The 25860-nt window shown below is 45.8% G+C and overlaps 1 protein-coding gene across 4 annotated transcripts in view; it reads left to right on the plus strand.

Annotated features, from left to right (window-relative positions):
• LOC144152548 (uncharacterized) overlaps positions 1–25860 on the plus strand; it is a 495420-nt gene that overhangs the window by 442767 nt on the left and 26793 nt on the right. For 3 of the 4 annotated variants that reach the window (XM_077683842.1, XM_077683844.1, XM_077683843.1), the window contains exons 7-11: positions 4109–4234; positions 11436–11497; positions 18337–18458; positions 24194–24235; positions 24847–24890. In XM_077683842.1, coding sequence (XP_077539968.1) covers positions 4109–4234; positions 11436–11497; positions 18337–18458; positions 24194–24235; positions 24847–24890 — 396 coding nt within the window. The remainder of the gene's footprint in view (positions 1–4108; positions 4235–11435; positions 11498–18336; positions 18459–24193; positions 24236–24846; positions 24891–25860) is intronic. The other variant, XM_077683846.1, reaches the window with a different exon arrangement.

Consider the following 25860-nt stretch of genomic DNA (forward strand, 5'->3'; position numbering starts at 1 on the left):
TCATTAGTTGTTTTGGCGCTCCTCCAAGCTTTGTCAATTAAGCGCTGTCGTAGTGTGTGCGGCTCATTCAGTTCGTCTGGACTGCGTGAGCAGTGGCTTGCCTGTCATAGATGCACACTTGGCAGTACAACGTCCGTCTTTTCCTCTCTACCGCACGCCCTCGTTTTCAATTTTTTTACTACCGATACCTGCCGCCGGCGGATGACTTTATCGATACGCTAGCATAACCGGAGTGTTACTAACTTACACTACGCAGTTCCTGCATCAGGTTCAACGGACGTTACGTTCATGTAACGTTCACAATTTATTAGAACTAATTTTAACAGCGGAGCTATTTAAACTTTCTTCGGTCCGTGCGGACCGTTAATAGAAAATTCCGCTCGGCGAAGTGTAGAGGGGGAGCACGGTAGGCCCAGAAGTGTGAGGGAAGTGGCGAGCAGGCAAGCAGCCCACGAGCACGTGTTGGGAGTGTCCGCCTCAAGAAAAAAAAAAAACGCTTCCCGTGGTCGGAATTTAACCTGGGTCTCTCGCCTTACAAAACCGACGTCTATCATATTGCTCTATTTCTTCTTTCTTTATTTAATTACGCTATCATCGCATTGGCGGCGCGCAGCATTCCCTTTGGGTTCGTAGCGCTAGCATTGGCTTTGGATTTTTTCTGAGGTGAAGTTCACTTTGGCTTCGGACTTGGGAAGTTTGGATTTTGGCGTGGATTTATATTTAGCTCAGTTTGCACGGAGAACGCTTTGCTGTTTAGCCATCTTTTTCTTAAGAAAGGGGAGATCTAAAAAAGATGCCGAGTTGAATTTAGTGAAGACAAGCAGCTCCGCTGTTTCTTCCGTCTTCGCATCTCAATTGAGAAGGTAGGGGAATTTTTTTTTAATTCTCCGGGAGCAACATTGGAGGACTTGTCAAATAATTATGCACCGCGTGACGGCCTGCGTCTGCGTCTACATCCGGGATCAGTAGCGGTGTTGGGATTCCTCTGCGGGAGCTACTACGGAGCGGGATATACAAGGTGTCCCAGCTATCATGCACCAAGATTTAAAAAAAGACAAATTGCGTAACTCGAAGAAAACCTAGTGCATAATGTTTGCAGTACTGTGAAGAAGCAGAGAGTACTTTTTTCGTTGATGAGACCTAATTAATTAATTGTAATTATTTATCTAACTCGAGAAATACTGTCCTAATCACTAAAGTGTCAATGAGGCACTTGTAGGTAATTACGAGGGGCATCTAACTGCGCCATTTTCAGCGACGAACTAATTGCGTACTCATTTATTCTGACTGATAAAGGAAACCCGCGAAATATTAAAAATACCACGTGACGACGCTTACGCGCGCATTGTAAAGCAGCGTCCCCAAACAAAGCTGATTGAAAGCAACTGCTTCGCCTGTCACCAGCCCGAAGAGACAGCGCATCACCTTGATAATTGCATGCATGGAAGGAACAGCAGCAGCAAGATCCACGGGACGCGTGTGCAGATAAGGAACAAACTCGGTCGCGCTCTTCTTTCTTTCTTTTGTCTATTTCATTCTGGCTAACTCAGAGGCAGCCTGTTTCAGGGCGTTGCTTTACGGTGCGCGCGGAGGCGCCGTCACGTGGTATTTTTTATATTTCGCGGGTTTCCTTTATCAGGCAGAATAAATGTGTACGCAATTAGTTCATCGCTAAAACTACCGCAGTTAGGTGCCCCTCGTGGTTACCTACAAGTGCCTCATTGACACTTTAGTGATTAGGACAGTATTTCTCGAGTTAGATAATTAATTATAATTAGTTAATTAATCTCATTAAAGAAAAAAATACTGTCGGCTTCTGCACAGTACTGCAAACATTATGCAGCTGGTTGCTTTCGAGTTACGCCTTTACTCTTTTTTTAAATCTTGGTGCATGATAGCTGGGACACCCTGTATATAGCACTGTTCCTCGTGGGGTTCCAAGGGAACATCCCGGTTCCATCATTCTGGTCTTTAGGCTATTGTGGAGCCGAGTGAAACTCCACTGTCCCTGCTGCGGAGCGGGATCGAGTGATATCTGGCCACGCGAGAAATATCCCTGGGTCCGGTCTGCCCTCTCCAATCCCGTACTACCCTGTCATGCCGCACAATTCGCTCTAGATTAACATCCTCGTCGACGAAACCTCCACGCGATACGGCTCCATGGTCTGACGTGCTCAAACCTCTTCCCATCTCGGCGCACTCCGCATCCACTACATACGTGGGATAATATCACGTCCCACCTGCTTCGACCGCTAGTGTCCGTGTATACTGCCCTGTTGCACCTTTTTCTGGCTGTGCCGAACACGGGTCCTGCTTCTTTCTTTGCCTCTCTCACCCACTGCTGGGAGGACTCTCTGGCCCCGGGTCCTGCACACTAAATTTTTACACCCTTTTTGCCCAAGAAAGGTGTAGTATAAGTGGAATAACGATGTTGAAAAGTCATTAGACCCTTTTTCTTAAGTTCAAACACCTTTATTTGTAGCTTTATACCATTTTTGTGTGGCAAAAAGGGTGTTGACCGACTTCAGCACCCTCGGTTTTTAAGAGGGCGTTGAAAGGGTGTGAAATGGGTGTTTAGTTGCAAAAGAAACAGCGGAGATGAGAGTCAACCTAGCTTCTTCCGGTTTTTCAAAGTCCTGCTACGTTTTGCTGGGCTTTGCTAAGTTTTGTCAGGTTTTGCGATGTTATTGCTTTAAAACACATTTTAAAGGTGTGCGCCGCGGGACAACGTTTTTACACCCTTTTCAGCCAAAAATGGGGTAAAAAAATTTAGTGTGTGCCATATAGCTTAAAGAGACCTTGCAACACTTTTTTCATCTTTTTTTTTTCGGAATCTTAAATGCTTGCAGAACGTAGTCAACCAACACACCCAGTACATAGATTAGGAGGTCGCAAAGTGCCTCAGCTAAAAATTACCGCTCTATGCCCGTCAGATATCTTAGAAACTTGTTCGAAAGGTTTCCCTCTCTTTCCTGGTCTTGACGTTCTTCGAGAGCTCGAATGACGTCATTACAGCGGTGCAGCGCCTATTGGTCGGCTTTCCTTCAGTTTCAGCGGTGAACATTTTCGGTAGCCACTTTGAAAAGACAGCCACAAAATCAAAACAGAAGCGAAAGGCGTATCTGCTGCGACGAGTAAATTACGTAGTGCCGCTTCGTGCTGGCGTCAACTGTAGCTTTCGCAGTGCTTCCAGACACGAAGGAAAGAGTGAAAGCGTTTATCGGAAGTGTTTCAGAGTTCCTTTAAGATTATCCAACAACTCCCAGCGGCCAACTGCTCTCGTGCTCGTGACGGCTTCTGGGAGAACCACAGACCGGCAGTATACTGTGTGCATCTGCGTCATATATCTACGGCTGTTTTGAAAAAAACAGCCGTAGATATATGTTTTGGAAAAAAACACTCCCCTCCTTTCACTTCCTCCCCCACCGACGCCAGTCATTATGCCCACAGCGCCAATTTTTTTCTTTCTTACTTTTGTTCCGCTTCTTTTCCTGGACCATGTCACAGATTTAGTTTTATTTCTCGCTCGTAAGTTTCCGCTTTGTTCTAAAGGCTCTGCACTGCTGTCAGCGAAAACTTGATGGGAAATCAGGAGCCTGCAGTTCAGACATTTTCCCTAGAATCCCGTACTTGTCATTCGCTCCTCACATCATCGAATATTACTTCGCACGACTTGTTTAAGTCACACTACATTTAACTAACAATCACCAGTGTCGGGTTCCTAAGAAGTGTACGCGACAATTTCATCCTGCGAATATTTTCTCCACCGTGCACGCTTTCATTAATTTTTAAATCGCTTAAAAATAGTACTTAGCTGTAGAGAACGGCGACCAAACTTATTACTTTAAAACCTGTCTTAAACGCGGCGAAGTGTACGGTGAACAGAGTTAGGCACGTCACTGGCGCGTTTCATGCTTGAGAAAAACGAGGAACGACAGAAGTAAAACGAACCTCCGAAAAAAGAAACTACCTCGTATAAATAGCTCGACACCGTGTCCCCGCGCCGAGGCAAATTTCACGCCACGACGTCATCTCGCTGCAGCGTACGCATGACAACAACGTCACAGGTTCCTGCATCGGCGCTTTCTCGTCGCATGTCTTATCGCAGGAGCAGGAGAGCAGCATCGTGTTCAAGAAGCTATCGAAGCCCGAAGAAGAAGAGGACGAGCAGGACGAGTTCGTCGAGCCTCCCGCCTCCGCGCTCCACCGGAGGCAGGCGCTCGTCCCGCCAAAGGTAAAACATCTTTGCATCTTCCGCATCCTCCGCATCCTCACCTCCTGGGAGCGTGTGCGGAGCTAGGCGATATTCCGCTACAAGATTGGTACAAGTTAGGCTCTTCCGGCGCGATGCAGAGCGTTTATTAAACGTGTTCATACGTTGAGCCGCCGCTCCTGAAGCGACTTAAAAGATAACGTACCACCGTTACTTGTGAACAGAATGAGTGTACTCGGGAACAATTTAAGAGCGGCAGTAGCTCATGTACGGTATCACTCCGCCTAATCGACGGACGCGGTTGTCAACTGGAGCGCGCCGTTTGAGCGGAGATTGTTATGAATGCGTGATATAGCCTGCCTTTTCTCGCGTAGTTTGTTTGTCGTCGCTGCGGTAGTTTATAAGCATGTTAAGTGTAAAAACAAAATCGCGAAAACCGCTCGTGCTATGTTCAAAATATTTCCAGTAACGCACTACTTGCGCCGCGCGGAATCACATCCGGCTGCGGTGATGAGGCACAGCGGCAAATTGCGAAGAGTTTTTGTGGAGAGTTTTGTGGGGAAGTATTCACAAAATGATGGGGTATGTGTGGTCTGCGGAAAAGAAACAGAAACTATGCGGCACATAGTGTTAGAATGTGAGGGTATCCATCCAAATCTACATGAAGGGAATATTGGGCTTTCAGAAGCCCTAGGATTTAAGGGTATCAGTGAGGAAGTTAACTTCAAGGCTGTCGAGGGGACGAAAAGAAGATTAGAATGCTGGTGGATGAAAAGCAGAGAGGGGAATATTGCCTAGGACAGTTACCACCTGTAACAGGGAAAAGAAAGTTTTTCGGGCCTAATAAGCCTTAGGGCCTGCCATAAGCAGCGCTAGTATTAAACCAAGAGTGTAAAACATGGTTATATTAGTCCTTTTTGGTAAGATGACATGTCATCACCCCGCTTCAAAGGGGAAACCAATAGGAATCAATCAATCAATCGTTAATGGGGAGACAAATCGAGAGAAAAAAATGGAAGCTAAAACGACGTTAGAGACGTACAGGGCTGAGAGACTGGAGATCAGAAAGGAAACTTTTTACGATAAGTCCAAGGCAGTGCTTTGCTTTTTGAGGCTAGAGCAAATTGCTTTCTAACTAAGAGCTTTGTGGGGAAGAACACAGAGAATGATGGGGTATGCGTGCTCTGCGCAAAAGAAACAGAAACTATGCGGCACATAGTTTTAGAATGTGAGGGTATCCATACAAATCTACATGAAGGGAATATTCGGCTTCCAGAAGCCCTAGGATTTAACGGTAGCACAGAGGAAGTTAACTTCAAGGCTGTCGAGGCGACGAAAAGAAGATTAGAATGCTGGTGGACGAAAAGCAGAGAGGGGAATATTGCCTAGGACAGTTACCACCTGTAACAGGAAAAATAAGTATTTTGGGCCTAATAAGTTTTTCGTGCCTGCCCTAAGAGCAGCGCTAGTATTAAACGAAGAGTGTAAAACTTAGGTATATTAGTTTCTTTTTAGTTTATTTTTTTGTTAAGATGACGCCTCATAACCCCGCTACAAAGGGGATACCACTATCAATCATCAATTATCATCATCATTGTTGCCGTTCTTAAGTTGTACATGAGTATAGCACTGAGCCGAGAGGCCATTTTACATGGGCCTCGCCAAGAAATTTGCCATTGCATGGGTTCGAACCCACGCAGTTCATTCCAAAACCAGCGATTCTACCGGCCCCTAGGCTATTGAGGCTGAACAGCGGAGCTTATTGAGCAGTTGTTAAAAAGAATAGTAGTGCTCTGAGCGAACCAGTAAATGGCGCTGGTTGCGTGCAGGACGTGGCGGGCTGGTATCCACAAGGAAACGGAATGCCGCTGTTTTGGAGACTGGGCGGACCGTTCTTAGCGTTCGTCGTGTTGTTCCGCTAAAAGCTGGCGGAAGTAGACGTAGGATGATTCAGCGTTAAATCATGTCGCCTTTATGAGATACCTACGGGCAGGAAAGTCTGTGTGTTAGGGTATAGCTTGTATTCGCTGGCGAGGCACGCATGCAGGCAACAATGTGAGTGCGCCGTCACTTGTTACGTCGGGCTCCGCAAGAGGGCGGCACTTGCCCTTGCTAAGCACATGATGTGTGTTGGACGTTCCAAACTCTACTCCACCGAACGCAGAGTAATGCATCCAGTCCAGTGTGAGTGCGATTAATAGCGTCGCTGTTGGCACCACTGTTGACAATCGGGTCGAAACGGGGCAGATGACGCACGCCGGTGCTTTTTTTTATTCTGCGTGCGGGTGCAGTGGCACAAACCGCGCCATGTCCGTGGCACTTCGGCCATGTCCGTGGCAGTTTCCAGTGTTGCAAAGCGAAGAAATTGACCGCTAAACTTTTCAATGAATACCACCTATATGATCAGACACCGGCGCCCCTGGGTTTCGCAGCTAAGAAAGCGGAGAAGTCACGTGTATTAGAGAATTGAGGCTATTATGGGATGGAGGGGGAGCAAAAGTGATGAGGATGGTCGAAAGCCCGCCTTTTTTTTTCTGAAAAGTGGTGGCTGGCAACAACAACAACGGCATGCTCGTGCACGCCTCGCCAGGCCGATGAGCCCTGTTGCCTCTCCCGCGCTAAGGCCGGTGATGGGGTGGTGGGCTTGCGGACGTCTCTGAAGAAGCAACTCACGAAACAGGGGTGCTTTTAAGTGCGAATGCACTTCTTAAGCGACCCTGAACCTGCGTCCACCGGCGATGTCCGCGCACGCGGAGATGGGCGCGCGCAGCCTGGCCGCTGACATGGCACATACCCACGTGGGGGATTGGCCAGGAATCTCCTCGTCTTCCTTGGCAACGGGGGAGATGGGCGCGCGCTGCCTGGCCGCTGACATGGCACATACCCACGTGGGGGATTGGCCAAGAATCGGGCGTGAGAAGGGCTAATGCACCTGCTTAAAGGAGTACTGACACGAAATTTCAAAGCTGAGATCCGCTCTAGCAATCAAGTACAACGACAACACAAATAGGTGTCTGTGAATAAATGCATCTTTCTTTCTTTGTAGTTGTGTGTGTGTGTGATCTCTCTTTCGCGAACATTACCGAACCGCGCAAATTCAACTCGTGCATTCGCACTTTCACATTCTTCCCCTCGGGGAAATGCGGGGAATTTTTGGAAACAGGTTTCCGTGCCTGTTTAACTTATGTAAGCGTAACAAACGGTGCTTGTCAGTAACAGGCCCAAAACAGCCACAGTAAAGGTTGCTCGTATTGCATTCTTACACGACTGCCTCTGAGGAAAAATTAAATTAAAGCTGCCAGATTATGTAAAACCTCTCGCAACGGGGAGGACTGGTCACAATCACCAACATTCATTGGCTCCAATCCTCGCAAAAACAAGTAGCCATGAGTACAGTTTCTTCCCTCAAACAATTCAAGATTGGAATTCGCTTACTGCGCAATTATTTCTTTGCTCCAATTTCGCGAGTGAATTAGAAAAACATTTCTGTTATTAAATTTTGGGGACAAAACATTTATTCATTCGTATGATCAATGTGTGAACTTGTTTATGTGAATTGTGTCATTTATTCTACGTTGTACCCACTCCTGCTTTGGCCAAATTATTGGCCTGAAATATTGTCAAATAAAATATATATGAATGTGCTACACTAAGGTGGTGCGTGTGAATATGCGCCTTCGCATGTGTGCGTCTGTCAGTATCCGAACTAAGTTTAAATTTTTTTTAATGGTAACTATAGATTCCTGGCTACAGGTGCAGCAAATAAAACTAGCGCTGTTGCAAACAGTATTTCGGAGGTCTGGGATAGTAAGAACGTTATTTGCGGAATACCTTGGGATGACAATTAAACGAAACGATAGGGACGATTATAAAAACAAGCAACGGAGCGCTGTCTATAGAAATGTTATATAGCCAGTACGGTAACACATTATCTATTAACGTCTTTGAACAAAATTATGGACCATTTTTGTTTTTGTCAATGCACTTAGGAGTGTGATGCATACTTGAATATCCAGGTACCTTAATCTGAGTGTGCATTAAAAACAGCTATTGTGTGCGCTTTTATCTGTCAGCGTCTTTCAGATGCTTAGGATTGTAGTCGACTAAAATGCATTGCAGGGTTCGCTGGTTTGGGGGCATTTTGGAATGATTGAGGCGCTAAGGTAAACGTTCACAAGAAAGACAGGACTGGCGCCTGTCCTTTCTACTTTTGTTTACGTTTTACCTTTGTGCCTCAACCCTTCCAAGGTTTTAGAATTCTGCGCCAGTCGTTCGCAAACTCTTTCAGAACTTTCGGCACGAATATATCGTCTCGCGGTACTTACATTTACGGTGCTCAACATCTGACTTATATGACATACGACATTTTGGGAGGTATTAATTTCAGGTTGCAATGATAAGAGCCGCCGGCAGTTCCTTTGGTTCCTTGACTCCTCCCCCGCCCCTCTTTCATAGATATTGCGCATACTTGTTAGGCTTCCCGTTTCCGGTTGAAGCCGTAGTGGAAAAGCAAAAAAGAAAATAAGGAGTCAGTTTTCTGACAATTCAGTTTTAACGGAAAAGAACGGTTAGTATTGCAGGGCATCGTAGAAAAACACAGCCCCCAGGAAATTCTGCGCTAGCGTTAGATTAGATGATGTTTTCATACAACGCTTTGTCAATTAGTAGTTCCAGAATCCTTCGCACTGACTTGGCTTGCCAAAGAATATTCCGGTTTACGTGTAGTCTAAACAACCAGTTCGCGTGGGTATTATTTTTTATTTATTTACTCTTGTACCCACAGCGCATTTCAGGCATTACAGCGGGGGTTAGTATTGCAACACTTCGCCCGTCTGCGAAGTGTTGCAATACTAACCCCCGTTGTATTGCTAACAATACTAACTAGTCCCGTCTGCAACACTTCGTCTTCCCGGCTAGAGAAAATTTTAAGAACAGAGAATATAGGAGGGCTGAACATTAGGAAGAGAGCGCACCGGACCGGAAAGGTGATTCACCCAGTAAAAAAAAAAAACAACTTGAAACGTACATGCGCGCATTACGATAGAATAAATTGGTTTGGAATAGAAATGTTCCTTTCTATATAAAAATATAGGTAAAAATTAACACTTAAAACACAGAACTTTCATTAAAACCTACTTTTGAAGCAAGTACCAGCAACAAGCAACCGTGCAGCAAAAGGTTTGAAAGTTGGGCGAGTTGGTAATGATGCATCTCAAAAAACGAACTGCGCGCAAATTAACGGAGACAGGAACACATGAGGACAACACAAGCGCAGTGTGTTGTTCTCATGTGTTGTTCTCATGTGTTGTTCTCATGTGTTATCCTCATGTGTTCCTGTCCCAGTTAATTTGCGCGCAGTTTGTTTTTGAGAACCGTAAAGTAACCATGCCATCATGCCAGTAACCATAAGAACGAACTAGCGGTGAGTTCTTTTACACTTGATCTAACCCCTCTGCACTCTGGGAATGCACCGCGAATCTTGCGAGAGAACAGACTGTCTCAATTTTTGCCCAACCAGCCAAACGGCAACTGCCCTGAACCAGAGCCACTGTTAATTATTCCTGCGTCTGAACGAAACCACAGCCGAAGCTACTAATCGTACTTATTGACAATAACTGTCTAGTCAGCGAGCGGTCGCAATTTGGCTGGTTGGGTAAAAAAAAACTGTAGTTGATTCCTCTGTCATAGGAATCAGTAAAACACGAAAGTGAAATGTGCAGCGAAATCTGCAGCTGAGCATGATATGCGGGTCGGCGGCAGTCTTGTGGGTGTGTTTGAGGAGCGACTTCCTGCTGGCGAGTCGCTTCGGCAAAGGTGTACTGGCGCCCTTTCAATGACGGATATGACGTCAGTGAAATCTTGGGGTATCGCGGCATAAAACACTTTCGTATTAAAATATAAAAAACGAAAACGATAAACCCTAAGTATAACGTACTCATTAGTACTAAAGGTTGCTTCCCCGCAAGAAACCAATGTGTGCAGGGGTGCACCCTCTGCAGGCCGCTTGCTTGGTTGTACGGGCGTCACTTCCGTGAAGGATATGACATCAGCGAAATCTTCGTGTATCCGGGAATAAAACATTTTTGTGTTAAAATAAAGGCAGACTGTTCTCTTGCAAGATTTGGGGTGCATGCGCGGAGAGCAGGGGGGAGTAAGATTAAGCGCAACAAACCTTTCCCCGATCTAGCAGTTCAATCGGCCAACCTTTTGTGGCCGCGTATACACAGCAAAACGAATTCTGGGAAAGAAAGATTCAAAGGCCATTAGAGAAACGAACGCCCCAAGTGCGTCGCCTCCGTATAGGGTAAGCTCCTTTTCGTCGAGTCACAAAAGTAATATGTCTTGTGGCCGCGTATACAGTGCAAAAAGAATTCGAGGAAGGATGAAAAAGGCAATTACAGAATCGGCCACCCCGCGTGCGCCGCCTTAGTGTCGGGGATTACTTTTTGCCGAGCTACAAAACTAGGTCTTTCAAATCCGCTCTCTTTTGGCTTTATAGCGACGCCTGACCAGAAAGCATGTTTGGTTTTTAACGACAAAATCCGCAACATCCGCATCCTTTCTCTCTTTCTTTAACAGCGAAGCTGTTTAGCAAATCGAAATTTCTCGTGTCCGCAGTTGAAAATACCAAAAAATTGCTGAGCGCGCGAACGTGAGCGCGGGCCTCGCGGTGACCTCCCAGCGTCCTCGGCGCACGTTTGCCAAGCCAAGCATGCCCACTTAGGGAGACTGACCAAGATTAGGCAAAAAAAAATTTCTTCAGCGCTCGCCGTAATCATGGCAACGCTTACTTGGAACGAGAAAGATACGTCTTAGTGGACACCCCTCCAAGGTGATGTACAATGATTAACACTTCCAAAAAACTCAAACGAGCTCACAATTGGAGCAACAATTATGGAGTAAAGGTCGCTATGGCAGCGAAGAAGCAAATAGGCTGCAATCGTGGGCTAAACCTTCGTCATGGACGTGAAGGTTGCGTACAGCTTACGTTCAAGTCTTGCGCGTTAGTGTGAGCTTCTTTCATTCTTTCGTTCCTCTTCCCCTCTTTCGTCACCATTTTGTTTTCGCGTGGTTGATGGGTGAGATCATTGCCGATGTCCTTGCCAACGAAGCTGGTGTACCACGGAAGCACACTCATCGGAACATTGAGTTTCTGATGTGTGAGCTCAAGATTTCCGCGAGGTGCTGTATTCTTAAGCGTCTGTGGTTTCTCTCGTTTCAGATGCTCACGGACGGCTACGAGAGTTCTAGCGAAGACGTTTCCATGCAGGGATCGGTTTCGAAGTGAGTACCCACACTTTTGGTCGAGCTCGGAGTCATGAAAAAAGAATGCAAGTAAGGTTCATTGAAAACACTGCTTTGTCCCTAAAAGGGGTACCAATTTTATCGCAGAATTCAAACAAATAATGGAGACACCAAGGAAAACAGATTGGCCAGCGTTGACTCCACAGCCACTTTCCCCGCGAAGTCTCTGTGACGTCATAAAATCTTGTTTCTGCGATAGGCGACCGCGAAGTCTCATGACGTCACAGAATCTTGTTTGTGCGATTGGCAGCCGCCGACCTATGCCACCGCAGAGAGAGAGAGAGAGAGAAAGAGAGAGAGAGAGAGAGAGAGAGAGAGAGAGAGAGAGAGAGAGAGAGAGAGAGGGAGAAAGGGATAGGGAGGGAGGGGAGGGAGGGAGGGAGGGAGGGAGGGAGGGAGGGAGGGAGGGAGCTTTTTAATGTGAACTGGTGAGGTCGAGGCTTGCTACGCCAGATTGGCGGTGACTTCAATGATGAGTGGCTAATGTTGGACATTACGGGTGCAGCAGGGAGAAGACAGCATAAAATGTTGCAACAGAGAAACAAGGAAATGCTGCTAGAAAAGTTCGCACATAAGAATAAGTTTGGGAAGGAAATCGTTAACGTAAACTCTGAATCAAAATACAAAGTACATGGTGCAAAAACAAAGGAAGAACACCAACCCAAGAAAAATAGTTAAGCACCACCGCGCGAAAGAGTACATATTTTGAGACACTGTTTATGATCTAGAGGGACTTGTCCAGTTCAGAGTCTCGTAGGAACTGGAGCAGAACTTTTGTACCCAAGGTACTCTCAGCACTATTGGCCCAGGGCCCAAGGAAATGACAAAGCTCGAGCCCACATCCATGACGTACACGAGACAGGCGGCTCGCTGCAGTTTTTCGCGGAGCAGCGAATCGAGTGCAGACGCACAATACGTGTTTTACAGTCTCACGTACGGCGCAAGTCGGACACAGGGGTGAATCGTCCCAACCTATCTCAAACTTAAAACTTCTAGTAAACGCTACATTCAGGCGCAGTCGGTGCAACACTCCTTCCTACCGCTTGTTGAGGCCGCGTGGGAAGCGGAAGTCACAATGCGGGTCAATAGCCTGCTGGTATCCATCACCAAGAAACATCACAGCGACTGCAGCGGGGTCTTTAGTTCCGTTTGATCAAATTACTTGGATGCTAATGCTCAGTTTACACACTGATAACCATGTTTTCATGGCTGCTCTCTATTGCCCATATTGCGTCATTGTACTGTAGCGCAAAGTTCTAGTTTTGCAGTATTTCGGACGTTCTTAAAGAAGATAGTCTTTCTCGTGCTACTTAAACGCAGAAATTTTGCTCTGTCTGTCTGTCTATCTGTCTCTCTGTCTGTTTGTCTGTCTGTGACTCAATTCCGTCACCCGGCCAAAGCGAAACAGAAACTGCGCAATAGTCTTATGTACCCACAGCCAAATCCAAACTTCGTAGTCCAGTGTCAATGTTCATACTTGTCAACCCTGTTGAACAAAAACAAGACATTACGCAAATATAAAGCAGAAAATCAATACATGAGCGATATTTGCGGTGTTCCATAATTAAGAAATTCACGAATGCTTGGTTTTTGCGTAAGCAAATGAAATACTACATCAACTGCAGAAACCCGTCGCCTGATGTTGCCCGCGCTACCCGGCGGTATTTAAAATATCAAACGGCAATAGCAACGAAAGGTTCCATTAATGGAACGCTCGTGGAGTAGGGCAACGTGGTTCTATAAACATTGTAGTAGGGTGACTCGATTCACGCGCGTCTCCACCGTACGGCAACGCTGGCATCGAGGCTCCCGACTTGGAGCAGTGGAACGAGGTAAATTTAAACAGACTTGAGCAAACCTCTAGCGTGTCATCTTGGGAGACACGAGACGGGAGAGGAACAGCATGACAGGTGAGCGGGAAAGAGAAGGGAGGCATTTACTTGCCAGGGGCGCCAGTCGACTATCATCTTTCGTCGACATTTGCAACGAAAGGAGCAGATACGCGGCCTTCCTTTTTTGTTTTCGTTTTTGTTTTGTGAAAAACAAAATCTCGCTTGTTTGCGGCTGGAAAGAGCTGAGTGAGTTAGCAAGGGCTAGCTCTCTCAGATTGAAACAGGTATATTCGCTTCATGGCCCCTTTAATCCGGCCCGCGGCGATGCTCCGCGCCCTATTGATCGCTTTTCGGGAACTTGCCGCGCCATGGCTCCCGGTAACAACACATTCAAACGCTCGCGTCGCTGTAATTTCAAAGGCGCGCCGATCTTATCGCCTGCTTTTTGACGACAGGATATTAGTAATGCATGAAATGTGGCCCGATCCCACGCGCGCGCTCTTATCGTAATTGCACCATTCGTATTCGTTATGGCCGGCGGGTTTTGCAAGCGCGCGTGCGTTTGCTTTCATTTATCTGTTCTTCTAATTACCGCTTTATTTTGGGGGACTTTATTAGAAAAAAAATTATGTTCGCTTAGTTAGCGATCACGCTAAGCGCCGACGCACGCTTTTAATTCTTCCGTACGTCCTGTCTTTCGATCCTGTCTATATAACTTGTTTTCACTCCTAGCGTAACAAACTTCCTTTTCCTTCTTTATTTCTACCGTTTTTTCTCCTGTCTTCCTCTTTTCTTGATCCCTTCGTGCCCTCTCCCCTTCCTGCCTTTTCTTTGTCTTCTTCACTTTTCTTTCTTTCTTCATTACTTTTTGTTCGTGTCGATTTAACTTTCAAATGTCCCGCCCCGATGCCTTAGTAGTATTTTTTCTTACTGTCTTTCTTCTTCTCTTTCCCTTTTCCTCCTCCTTTCTTCGTTTTTTACTATCGTTCATCATTACGCTTGGTAGGGAGTGCGTGCATGGGTTAGCGTAAGGTTAGCAATTCATATATATATATATATATATATATATATATATATATATATATATATATATATATATATATATATATATATATATATATAACCGACGAGAGAAAACGAAAACGGTGAAGGGTAATTTTGGAGCGCGCTCCGGTTTCCCTGAGCGTATTTAAAAGGTAATGAGCCATGCTATACCCACGCAAAGCCGCGTGCGCGTGGATGGCAGACGACACCGCCACTCATTCGTTCTCAGTTTTCTTATTTCTTTAACTTCGCGTGCAGTCGTCGACGCGCATTAACGAAAATAAAGAGAGCGTTGCTAAACACTTCCTAGACATAGGGCTCTCGCAGTTAGCCCGACATTGCGCTTTTACGGCCGGTGCTTCAAGCGCGGGACACAGTGAAACCGTACACCGTAGCCGCTCAGTTTTATTTGCGCGTTGTTGCGGCTCATTCCGTCTTGATTTTTTTACCCAACCGACTAAGCCGCCACCGCTCATTGACTACGCAGCCGCAGTCGCTGTTAATTACTCCCACGTCCGCACGAAACCCTGGCCATAACAGAGAGTAGTAATTAATAGTTTAGGCAGCAGCAGTTCGGCCGGCTGGGTGAAAATCAAGATGGACTGCTCTCTTGCAGGATGCCCAGCGCATGCGCAGAGAGCAACGGGGGTAAGCTCAAGTGAAAAAGTAACGTCTCAACGAACTAGCAGTAAAATCAAGCAGACTGTTGTTACCACTCATGCAGTGTAAGACGAATTCGGGAAAAGGTATAAATGGCGACTACACAAACGACCGCACTGTTCCAGTGCTGACAGTGACGAAAAATATTGACTCAGTTCAGGCCGACCAACTGCAGCATGAACCAGGCACGGTGGACAAGCTTGACGAAAATTTCTTTAAAGATACTAATAAGTGTGTCCGTAGGTCGCTTCCAAATTTATATATTTACAGTCGCATATTCACATTTAGTTTATATGCATAGTCTGTATTGCTACTTTGCACAATTGGTTAACTCCTTTTTTTTTTCCTTTGTATTTTATATATGGTCCTTGTTAACATCCCATTTGTGTTGTATATATGCACCACGTTGGAAACTGCAGTTATCAGCTTGGCAGGGCCCTCTTAGGATACCCTTGCCTCTGCACGCGATTGACCCTCAGTGCAATTTCCAGTTTCCGCGAGGTCTACAAAAGCAAACTGAGGGTGTTCTTCACCGACTACGCCTGAACGTTGCCTTCAGTGGTAGTTTTCTTTTTAAGATAGGCTGGGCGGACTCGCCATTGTGCTCTGTGTGGTCTGTGAGAGAAGACATGCGGCATGTCTTGGGTTACTGCCCGCAGCATATAACTCAACGCGAAACAGCTAAAAGAACTCTAGTGCGACTGCTACGCGGAAACTCTTTAGAGCTGCATCACTTTCTTGGTCCATGGCGAAATCACGCTGACGCGGCGGGAGGGACAAAGGCTCTCTTGACTTTTCTGTCTGACACGGGATTAATCGATGTTCTTTCCCCTTGGAATCCTGAGATTTTTTCTCCTAGTGCTGTAACTTTCTTCTACGTTCCGAACTGATTTTATTTTCTTCTCCCTCTTATTCATTGTTGCTGCACACTTCTTCCCCTTTTCTTGTTTTTTTTTTATTTCACTATGTTCACCCCCATCCGAAGTAGCAAGTCCCGCCGTTTGTGGGGCGAACATATTCAGTATTCATTAATGCTCTCTCTCTCTCTCTCTCTCTCTCTCTCTCTCTCTCTCTCTCTCTCTCTCTCTCTCTCTCTCTCTCTCTCTCTCTCTCTCTCTCTCTCTCTCTCTCTCTCTCTCTCTCTCTCTCTCTCTCTCTCTCTCTCTCTCTCTCTCTCTCTCTCTCTCTCTCTCTCTCTCTCTCTGTTATGCGCGCCAATACACTCTGTCAGGACCGCTTCGCTGTAGTAATATATGTAGTGAAAAAAAACCCACAAAAAGCGAAGCCTGTGAAGTATTTCAATGCAAGTCCACGGCTTTCTTAGGGTTCATAACGCAAAACATTCATACAGCACATACTGATACAAGAGACTGATTATCCAAACATCGGAATGTTAAAGGGACCACGAAGACAGACAAGACGTCAGCTTGGTTCATTCTAAAGATTGTCATGTCAGAGTAACATTAGTGCTGCTAATTTTGCCAGAAACTTCTAACAATAATACTAGACGATAAGAAAAACGGACGCAATAGTGGCGATTCACGATGACATACACGGTACAGTGTGTGCTACTGGCGGCCGCAAGATACCACCAAAAACACATGACTGCCCAATTGTCGAACTGCCTCTCGTTCCCTTGTTTGGTGTACTTACCTAACCCATCACTCTGTGTTTAGTATATTTACAAGGTCTTCGCTGCTGACATCGTGTAGCTGTAAATTTGAAATTTTGCAAGTATTTGTGATCTTTTTTTGTGCGCCACAATAATACCATCTGCAGTCGGTGTGGGGTAAAAGGTTATCAAAAGCTAGCTGTTTCAAATGAAGTTCGGGTGTTTTTTGTCTCTACCACCCTTTTACCAGTATGAAGCTGAATAAGAGCGCTGGAAAACAGGGTTGAAACGACTGACACTTTGAGACCTGGGGCGGTATTCTCGTGTTTTGTCCGTTTTGTGTCCGTTTAAAAAGTGTCCGTTTTGAGCGAGCCCTGGTTTGCTAAAAGCAAACACCCGGATGTGACGTCATGCAAGCACGGCGGAGCTATGAGTCGCGGCTTCTCGGAGCAGACGATTGGGAGCAGACGATTTTTCGTCGCCTTGTTGTTGGTTCGCTGGAGGAACAATAAACACATAAAAGATAGTTTGAAATAGGTTTAGTCATTTAAATTGTGTTTACAAGAACAGTTGCGCAAAATTAAACCCAAGGCCCGCCTACAATTGGAAGTACGTCACAATAAAACGAACCCAAAACACACGTTTTCAAAACGGAGAAACACGAGAATACCACCCCTGGTGGTCTCCGGCTGTGTCGTCACGACCCTTTAGGTGTCAACCGGCTCTTTCAGTAGCGATTGCGTTCGTTTTGTTTTGATTTTTGTCTACCGTAGCACTTGAGATCTACAAGCATAGCTTTAACTCGGCGATATTTACTACCGCCTTTGTTAGACTACCACCTACCTTATTACCTTCGCACTGCCTCACCATGGGTCAGTGCGTTCAATTGATCATCTGTCTCTTAAAACCCAGCCAGCCGAGCTTCTGACCCCTCGTTAAAAACGCATATAGCGTAGCACGCTCGTATCAGGGAATAAGCTAGAACGTCGGTGGCCGGAAGGATTTTTTTCTACGGAACTCATCGTGATTTATTAGCGACTTTGTTCGAGTGCAAACTACCTTATTACGTTCGCATCACCTCATTGTGAGTCAGCATTAGGGTAATCCATGACTTCGTGTAGCGCAAAAAACAGACAAGGACACAAGGAGGTGGTTGTGCCCGTCGCCTCCTTCTGTCCTTGTCCGTTTTTTGCGCTACACGAAGTCATAGATTACCGCTACCAACTAGCCCAAACCCAAACTCTGCTACGCAGTATTAGGGGTGTTCGCCATAACTCGGCCCGATTTCGCCTCATGGCGCAAGCTTCTGTTCTTCAGACGTGTTAAAGGTATCACGAAAAATCGCTATAGTTTGTGGGCAGGGGCGCTTGCTTCAACTCAACAGAACAAAGTATAAATACTTTAGTTTAAGGTGTTTTTTTTTTAATCTCCACGTCACATTTTCTACGGACAGCTTAGTAACTGTAACATTTGTGCATGCTCTTGCGCACTTCGAAAAGCGGAAAGCTAACGATCATGACGTCACCTCTTACTGTAATATTTCAGAAGAATGCTATTTTACGTCACATAACCACTTGATAGTCCAAATGCCACTTCATAGTCCAAACGCTTTGCGACCAATTAATACAATAACCATTTCTGTCCTCACCTGCTTCCCCGGACTTGTGCAGCGACCAGAACACGCAGAAGACACGAAGGCGAAGCTCGATCGTGGTGATTCCGCCGATGCAGATCTGCCCGGGGGACCTGCTCGTCTACAGCAAAGTTCTCACGCACAGAAACAACCTCTTAGGTACGTGTCCACTCCGCTGTGCCTGTTCTTTCCAGGGCTCTCTGGCCGACATACAGCAAGCTTCCAGGGCAGGCTTCCGCCGCTTGCGTGTGGCCGTTGTCTTCTGCGACAGTAATCGTCTGTCGCCATCGACTGCACTCTTCAGTGAATGTAACCTTCTGTAACCGTCGACTTTACTGTTCCGTGAAAGTAACCTTCTGAGGCCGCCGGCGGTACCCTTCTGTGAAAGTAATGCAGCAGCTTCTGTGACCGTCACGTGACGGCCATGAAGGAGTACTACTTTCATGTTCAAAGCGTGTAAACTGTCTGTTCCCGCTCAGCGTTCCTGCGTTGCGAACGAGTCGTCGTGATACTCACCAATAATTCGTGCCAGCCATTAAAGCAGGAAATACAAACTACTGAAAGCCCGCGATTGAGAGCGCCGGCCGTCGTTGCGACGTCAAATTGGTCGCTTTCGCTAGCTGTGCGTGTGATAGTATGCGCGCTTTCTCGATAACCTGTGCTCAGATAACAGGCGCGCAGATGAAAAAAACTCATTTGCGCAGCCGCGGCGACCGCCATTTTCATCGCCCCCGTTATGTTACGGTGTCCTTATGCGGCACCCGTGCGTTTAGGCTGTTGCTCCGTAGTTTCAACTCGCGTTGTCCGTACCATGCATCAATAACAACAAAGAAAAAGGTAGCGAGCATTATTACATTTAAAAACATTATGATATCAGGCAGTTCTGTTCTGTTCTGTTTGTTTGGAAGGTTGCGAGCATTATTACATTTATCAACATTATGATATCAGGTAGTTCTGTTCTGTTCTGTTCTGTTTGTTTGGAAGTTTAATGTTGTTTATTGTTACTTTCTAACACCGCTGTGCAACACTTCCGCAGACACTTACAGCAAGACGTCTAGTTTATGTTCAAAAAATATTTCGTTAGTCTCCTCGCTATGACTCTAGCTCAAGTTTAGAGGACTTTTTGCGTATACACCTTCAACACAGTGAAGAAGTCTCACGGGTGATATCAGCGCCCGGACAAACTGCTACACGTAATGACTTGAAATTTCGGTAATACAAAACTGCATTTCTGATAATTAAGGACGGGTGTCACACATATACAGAAATCTGCAAAAACGCGCACTGTAGCCCGAAATTCAGATTCGCCCCATTAGGTGTTTCTTTGGGCAAACACTGAAATTACTTCGTAGAGATTAATAAACGTTACATGTATGAGAAAAAAAAACAGACGTTTGAACGAGCCTGAGCGGAAATGAATAATTACTGAAAGAAACGTTTAAGCCTTTTTTTTTCACTTCCATGGGAGTGTAAGTCAAACGTTGAGCTTTATTGAGCTTCGACGCTGCGTTATAATGTATTCCCGAAATTTGCATGGCCGAGCTGGGCGTTGATATCACAGCGTATCTATTTTGTATGCATTAGAGGTATGATTTGATAAATCCTGCTCGTCATTTTACATGTACGACAAGACGACAAAATTCCGATATTTGGGGGCCATTTGTATGAGTAGCATTTGTAAGCAAACAGCAACTGGATATAAGGGGGATCGACACATATCGTGGAATCCGTAAAAACACTCATTTTATCCCAAATACAAATTCGCTGACACCATTAGAGGCTTGCTCAAAAGAGACGCCGTAAAATAGTCTTTAGATATTCATATCGACCCCCAAGGGTGTGAACGAAACCTAAATGTTTAGGAAATTATCGCGCAGGCCCACTCACATACCCCATTAGTTTCTTCTCGTATATGTATACCCCTTACCAATGTCCACAACGTAACTTCAGGGCTTGTCCCAGGCAACGCCTAATGGGGCGATTCTAGATTTGGGGGCACTTTTCGCTTTTTTAGGTGTTCCCCAATGCTATTCGTTACACCCGCTTTATTATCCATACATCACCGGGTACTAAATTGGGGAAAATTATACGTATGGTAACATGTTCCACCTAAGCTCTGAAATAGCTTTCTTCTCAGTTCTTGGGTTACCTAAATCCCGAGTGTATTCCCACCACCCATCAGGCACTAACACATCCCGCTAAAACACGTTGACTTCCTCTCCATTCTCATCCACACCAAACTACCGTATTTACTCGATTCTAAGCGCACCCATTTTACCACGACCGCGATGCCCAGAGTAAGGGGGTGCTTATAGATTCCAAAAACCTGAATTTCCACCCCCTCGCCACTTTTTTTTTTGCGGTTGTACCTCGACGAGACGGGTGCAAACAATAATGTTTCATTTGGCGAACATCCCGAAGAAAAATGGGTACAGACAGTCAACCCACCGCTTACGTATACGATACTCAGTCACCCTCACCTACCATTCGAGCCCGTTGCGCCGCTTGGGACGCCGCTTTCAGCATCCCCCAGCAGGTCGTCTTCTGTTCCGTTGAAGTGGTTTGTAATTGCAAACTTCATAGATGTCTTGGCCACAAATTCAAATTGGACCCGTTCCCACGCGTCTGAAATCCACCTTGCGATGGTTTCTTAGAAAAAGGGGTGCTTAAATTCGCATGCATACTTTTTTTCCAAATTTTTTTTTCCCGAAAGTAGGGGAGGGTGCTTGTAATCGAGTGGTGCTTAGAATGGCAAAAATACGGTATTTAACTGTAGCGAAATTATTCCTAGTCTAATCTGTTCGTACAAAAAATTAAATAAATTATAGCTCGCCGAGGCTACACACTGGCAATGAGGTGGGGCGTAGTGGAGGGCTCCGCAATAATTTCGGCCACCTGGGCATCTTTAACGTGCGCCGAAATCTCGAACACACGGGCGTTTTCGCTTTTCGCCTCCACCAGAAAAGCGGCCGCCGCGGCCCGGGTCGAACTCTCGCCCACTTCATCTTTTCGTATTCTCCCTGATACTTCCACGCAATGGTGCTGGCGCGTGTATAGGTCATTCATAAGAACCCATCTAGTGTTTCCAGCAAAAGGTACCCGTATTGCTGAAAAACGGACCAACTTTCTTTACCCAGTCTGTGATTCGCCGTAATATCTCACTCATCCCGACTCTTTTTAGACTATTGGCTGGTAAGGCAGAGTAACATGCGCTGCCAATGTGGGGACCAGATTGAAGCGCATTCTTGGCAGCTGTCACTCGTTCGCTACGGCCTAAAAGTTAGGCCCAAAAGTGGCAGCAGCTTTGGTTTGGCCTTTCCGCGGCCTACGCAACGAGAAGATCAATCACCGCAAAAGGCTACACGTCGCCCTTTTGTTCACTATGCAAGATTTAGGCTTTGCGTCTACCTTAAATTTACGTTACCTCCAGTCCCCCCTTGGGAGATTAACAAGAGAGCTGATAGTATCGCCGGAGATTGGATGGGCCCCGCCAGGCCGAGCGTCTTCGTGTCAACATAAGGCTCGCAACTTGCATAACGTCGGCAATGCGGCAAACGTTGAAGGAACGTGAGTGGAATAAACCGATGAAATCGGATGTACGACGCCATCTCCCTAGAACCGCCTTGGTCCGTCGGTGCCCAGCATATAGTTTCGTAATTCCATTAACGGGCCTCACGGCGGTGGCGAAGTAGGCGCAGCTCGTACTAACAGTGCGATGGGATTACAGAGAGCGGTGGGGAGCGTCTCTTGCAAACACGCATATAACAGTTACAAAACGTCGACGATATTTTGCGGTTTTAATTGCGTGGGCTGAATTTAATAGAAGCGCGGAGAGTGTGTAGCAAGTATGGAAACTTTCAGGTAATGGCATACCCTTATGCTGACATTACGATGTGCATAATTAGTTTTTAATCTCCATGAAACTCAAATGGCGCGTTTTACAGCTGAAATTTCTTTTAAAAGTAAGAAAATTGCCGACAGTTTTTTTTATGGCTAATTTATTTTGTGAGCTCTCTCTCTCTCTCTCTCTCGAGCGCCTTCGTCGTCTCCGCATATTTTTACCGCCCGCCGTGCAAAATAGCGTAAAATCCGCACGACAACAGGAAAAAAAAAGAGCTCGTAATTAAAATACCTTGCTGCAAGGAACGGCCTACCAGGTTCATCGGTGCTGTAGTTATAATTGCTCCTCATGAGTCAAGTTTTTTAGCCTTCCTTCTTCCTTCCTTTAGTTTTCTCTTTTTTTCTTTTTCCTCTCTCCTTGTTTTTTCTTTCTTTTTAATTCACTGTTACATTTGTTTTATCTTATTCCGCACTTATTTTCTCTTTCATTCATTCTTTCTGGCCTTTCTTTCTTTCTTTATTTCTTGTTTCTTCTTTCACTCCGTCCTTTTCCATCCCCTCTTCTTTTTCATTATTTCCTTCTTTGCTTTCTTTGTTTCTGCCATATTTCTCTACCATGAAATAACAGACAGACATACTAACGACGTCCGATCGAACAAAATCAAAGCCCATATTTTCGTTGTCGTGAAGTCCGCTAGCAATTTGATGTTTCTTGCACCATCAGCCTGTTGGCCAATGATGTTTTGTCGGTAATATTACCGCTAGTCGGAAACATCGCAAATTACAGAGCGTCGTATTAATCGCTTATTTCAGGGCGCAGACCTTTGGCGGCCGTCTCCGGGCTGAGCCGCGCCGTCGTCGTAACCGAGTGAACGATGGCAGACCGAATAGTGAAATCCGTAACCACGCTAGCATTTTATCCAGGAGAGTACTCTGACCATTGGCCAAGGACCCTTGGCCAAGGGTCCATTATTGATTGATTGATTCAGTCATTCATTCCTTCTTTATTTTCTTAACTTACTGATTATTTCTGTGTCTTTGGATATTTTTCTCTTCCTTTGTTGGACGAGCACGATGGTCAAGTGTGTATTTTGTTAGGTGTTCATTCATTCATTCATTCATTCATTCATTCATTCATTCATTCATTCATTCATTCACTCATTTCTTCATTCATTCCCTCATTCGTTCATTTCTTTCTTCCATTATTCGTTCATTTGTTTCTTTTTTCTATAATTCCTTTTGTTCTTACTTTGTATCACCCGCCGCGGTGGCTCAGTGGCTAAGGCGTTGCGCTGCTGAGCACGAGGTCGCGGGTTCGATTCCCGGCCGCGGCGGCCGCTTTTTTGATGGAGGCGAAAAGCGAAAACGCCCGTGTGTGCGAGATTTCGGCGCACGTTAAAGATCCCCAGGTGGTCAAAATTAATCCGGAGCCCTCCACTACGGCGCGCCTCATCGCCTGCGTTGCGTCGGCGCGTTAAACCCTACAATCAATCAATCTTTCTTTGTATCGTTTGTCTTGTTATTTCCTTCGTTATTTTTTCTTAACTTTTTTCTCTTCCTCACTCCTTCATACTCTCGTTCTTAACGCGTTTTCCCCGCCCATCCTACTTTGCCGACACCGCACATTCGGCCAGTCCTTCAACCGCAAGGCAGGCGCGCTTCCAGCTTACGACGACCCCTTGCCCACCCACGCAAAGGAAAAATAATTCGGTTTCGGTCCCGACCCGAATCAATTAGGCCCCACGACCGGCGGCCCCAAACTCCCACCCACGGCGCCGCACTCGTGTCGCTCGTACAATAATTACCTCCCGAATCGACTCAAGAAAAAAAAGAGTGCGCCATAAAGTATCCGTGTTCGCGAAACGATCATCGGGGCACATCCCACGGTTTAAGCAAACATTTTCTTTGAATTACCCGGTTTATTGCAAGGGTCGTGTGCGAAAGCGGGCCGCCTACAACTTCCGCGAGTATTGTGATATGCCAACATTGCCTCAATTTTTCCTCCTTTCAAACCTACCCTCTCCCTCTCTCCCGCCTACTATTTGTCTTCGCAGCAGATATCGACGGCTCAACCCAGTGCCTTGCAGTTTCCGAAGGTGCGTATGAAAGCTTTCACTCTGTACTAACTCTTTCCTCATGAAGAACTTACTCGTGTCTTCGCCTTACTTTTGAAGGCGGGAATAGTACGTGTATATGTAGTAATGGTAAAAAAATGGAAACAATTATCACTTCTATTTGGCCAAAGGGTCGGCGAACCTCAATACTGTAATTAAGCCCCGCAAGTGTCGTTGTTTGAATTCCGTTCTCACGAGTTCGGAACCCAAGATAAATAATCTTTCCACCCGTAGATCTGAGGTGTTACGGTGTGTTGATCCAGTAGTACAAATACTAGCCTCACCCGTTCACGTGTAGTGATTAGGAAATGAAGAAATCCTTACACGAGCAATCGTTTTTCACGCAAACCCTCTATTTGGTTTTATTGCTCGGAAGTTTGACAGTCTTGCATTTTTAGGGTTGCGAAAAACTTTGCGTTGGTAAACAGCGTGGGCGCATGGCTAAATGTGAAGACATGTCTATGTGCAAACGTATGTGGGCGTTCGGCCCTTATGTTCAACCGTACTCGCTCGGCACCATGCCGCTTCCATCAGACTCTTATTACCGTTTTATTTCCTCTTTAAGGTGTTCGTTTTATTGATTTGTTCTTCAGATTCATCAAGAAAAGCTAAGAATACCTGGTCTCTGTTACGGCTGGTAGGTACCCGGACCTTAAGCGTTATTGTTAGCATGCTTTGAGTGTTCGTTACTTTTATGCACGTGGTTTTATCCTCTGCGCTTCGAGAGCTGAGCTGAGCTTTGGCCCCGCTTTCATTTCACGCAAGCAAAAGGCTACTAGCATTTCGAAGAAGTTTTTGATGCTACTACTCAGGAAGCCTGTCTTGCTTGTAAGAGTTCATTTTTGGCGAGTAATTCGACAACATCGCAGCTTAATGCATTAACAGAAATTCACTTTGTGGGTATTTTAGCTTACTTTTATGCTTTGCAAGCATCCGGTGGGTGTTTAGCCAGCGATGAACTTTTTTGTGCACCTATCATTAAAGCATCTTGCTCGGTACTTTTTATACGGGCATTTTTATACCGCCGCCTATAGTATACTTTTCGTAACATCATTGTAAAAGAAGACACCTGTATTTTTGTCAGTGCAGTGTGGGTGAAATGTTTTCGTTTTTTCAATTAATCGTACAATTGTGACAACAAAGCCACCTCGCAAGTGGAGGAGAGGTAAGCCAGTCGTGAAGTCTGCTTTTACTGTAGAGCGTATGAACGAGCAAAGTTTGTCCAGCTCTGTGAGCCAAACAATTTGTGAAGTTAGCTTTTCTAGTAGTGAAACCACGCTGTACAGACTCGAATTCTATTATAGCTTATGCTCTAATCAGACTAATCCGATGAATGAAGCGATCTGACACGCCAAAGATATATGTACACCTTCTTTTGAGTCAGTGGGCGGAGCAAAATAGGACGCAAATGTTCTTGAAGAGCAGTTGACACCACTTGTGGCTGCCGTCTCTGAACGTGTGTCGTCTTGCACGAACTGTAACGTCGCATGTGTGTGTGCGTGTTTTCTGCTTAAAGCATCGTAACATCTGGCACAGATTCCACAAGCAGAGGTGTGGGATCTGTGACAGAGGCTAGGATGCATCGGTGGCCTGCTCTCAAAGCACCG

Source organism: Haemaphysalis longicornis, unplaced genomic scaffold (genome assembly GCF_048455015.1).
Source record: "Haemaphysalis longicornis isolate Haplotype H1 unplaced genomic scaffold, Haemaphysalis longicornis Haplotype H1 scaffold_9, whole genome shotgun sequence".
NCBI classification, from domain to species: Eukaryota; Metazoa; Arthropoda; class Arachnida; order Ixodida; family Ixodidae; genus Haemaphysalis; species Haemaphysalis longicornis.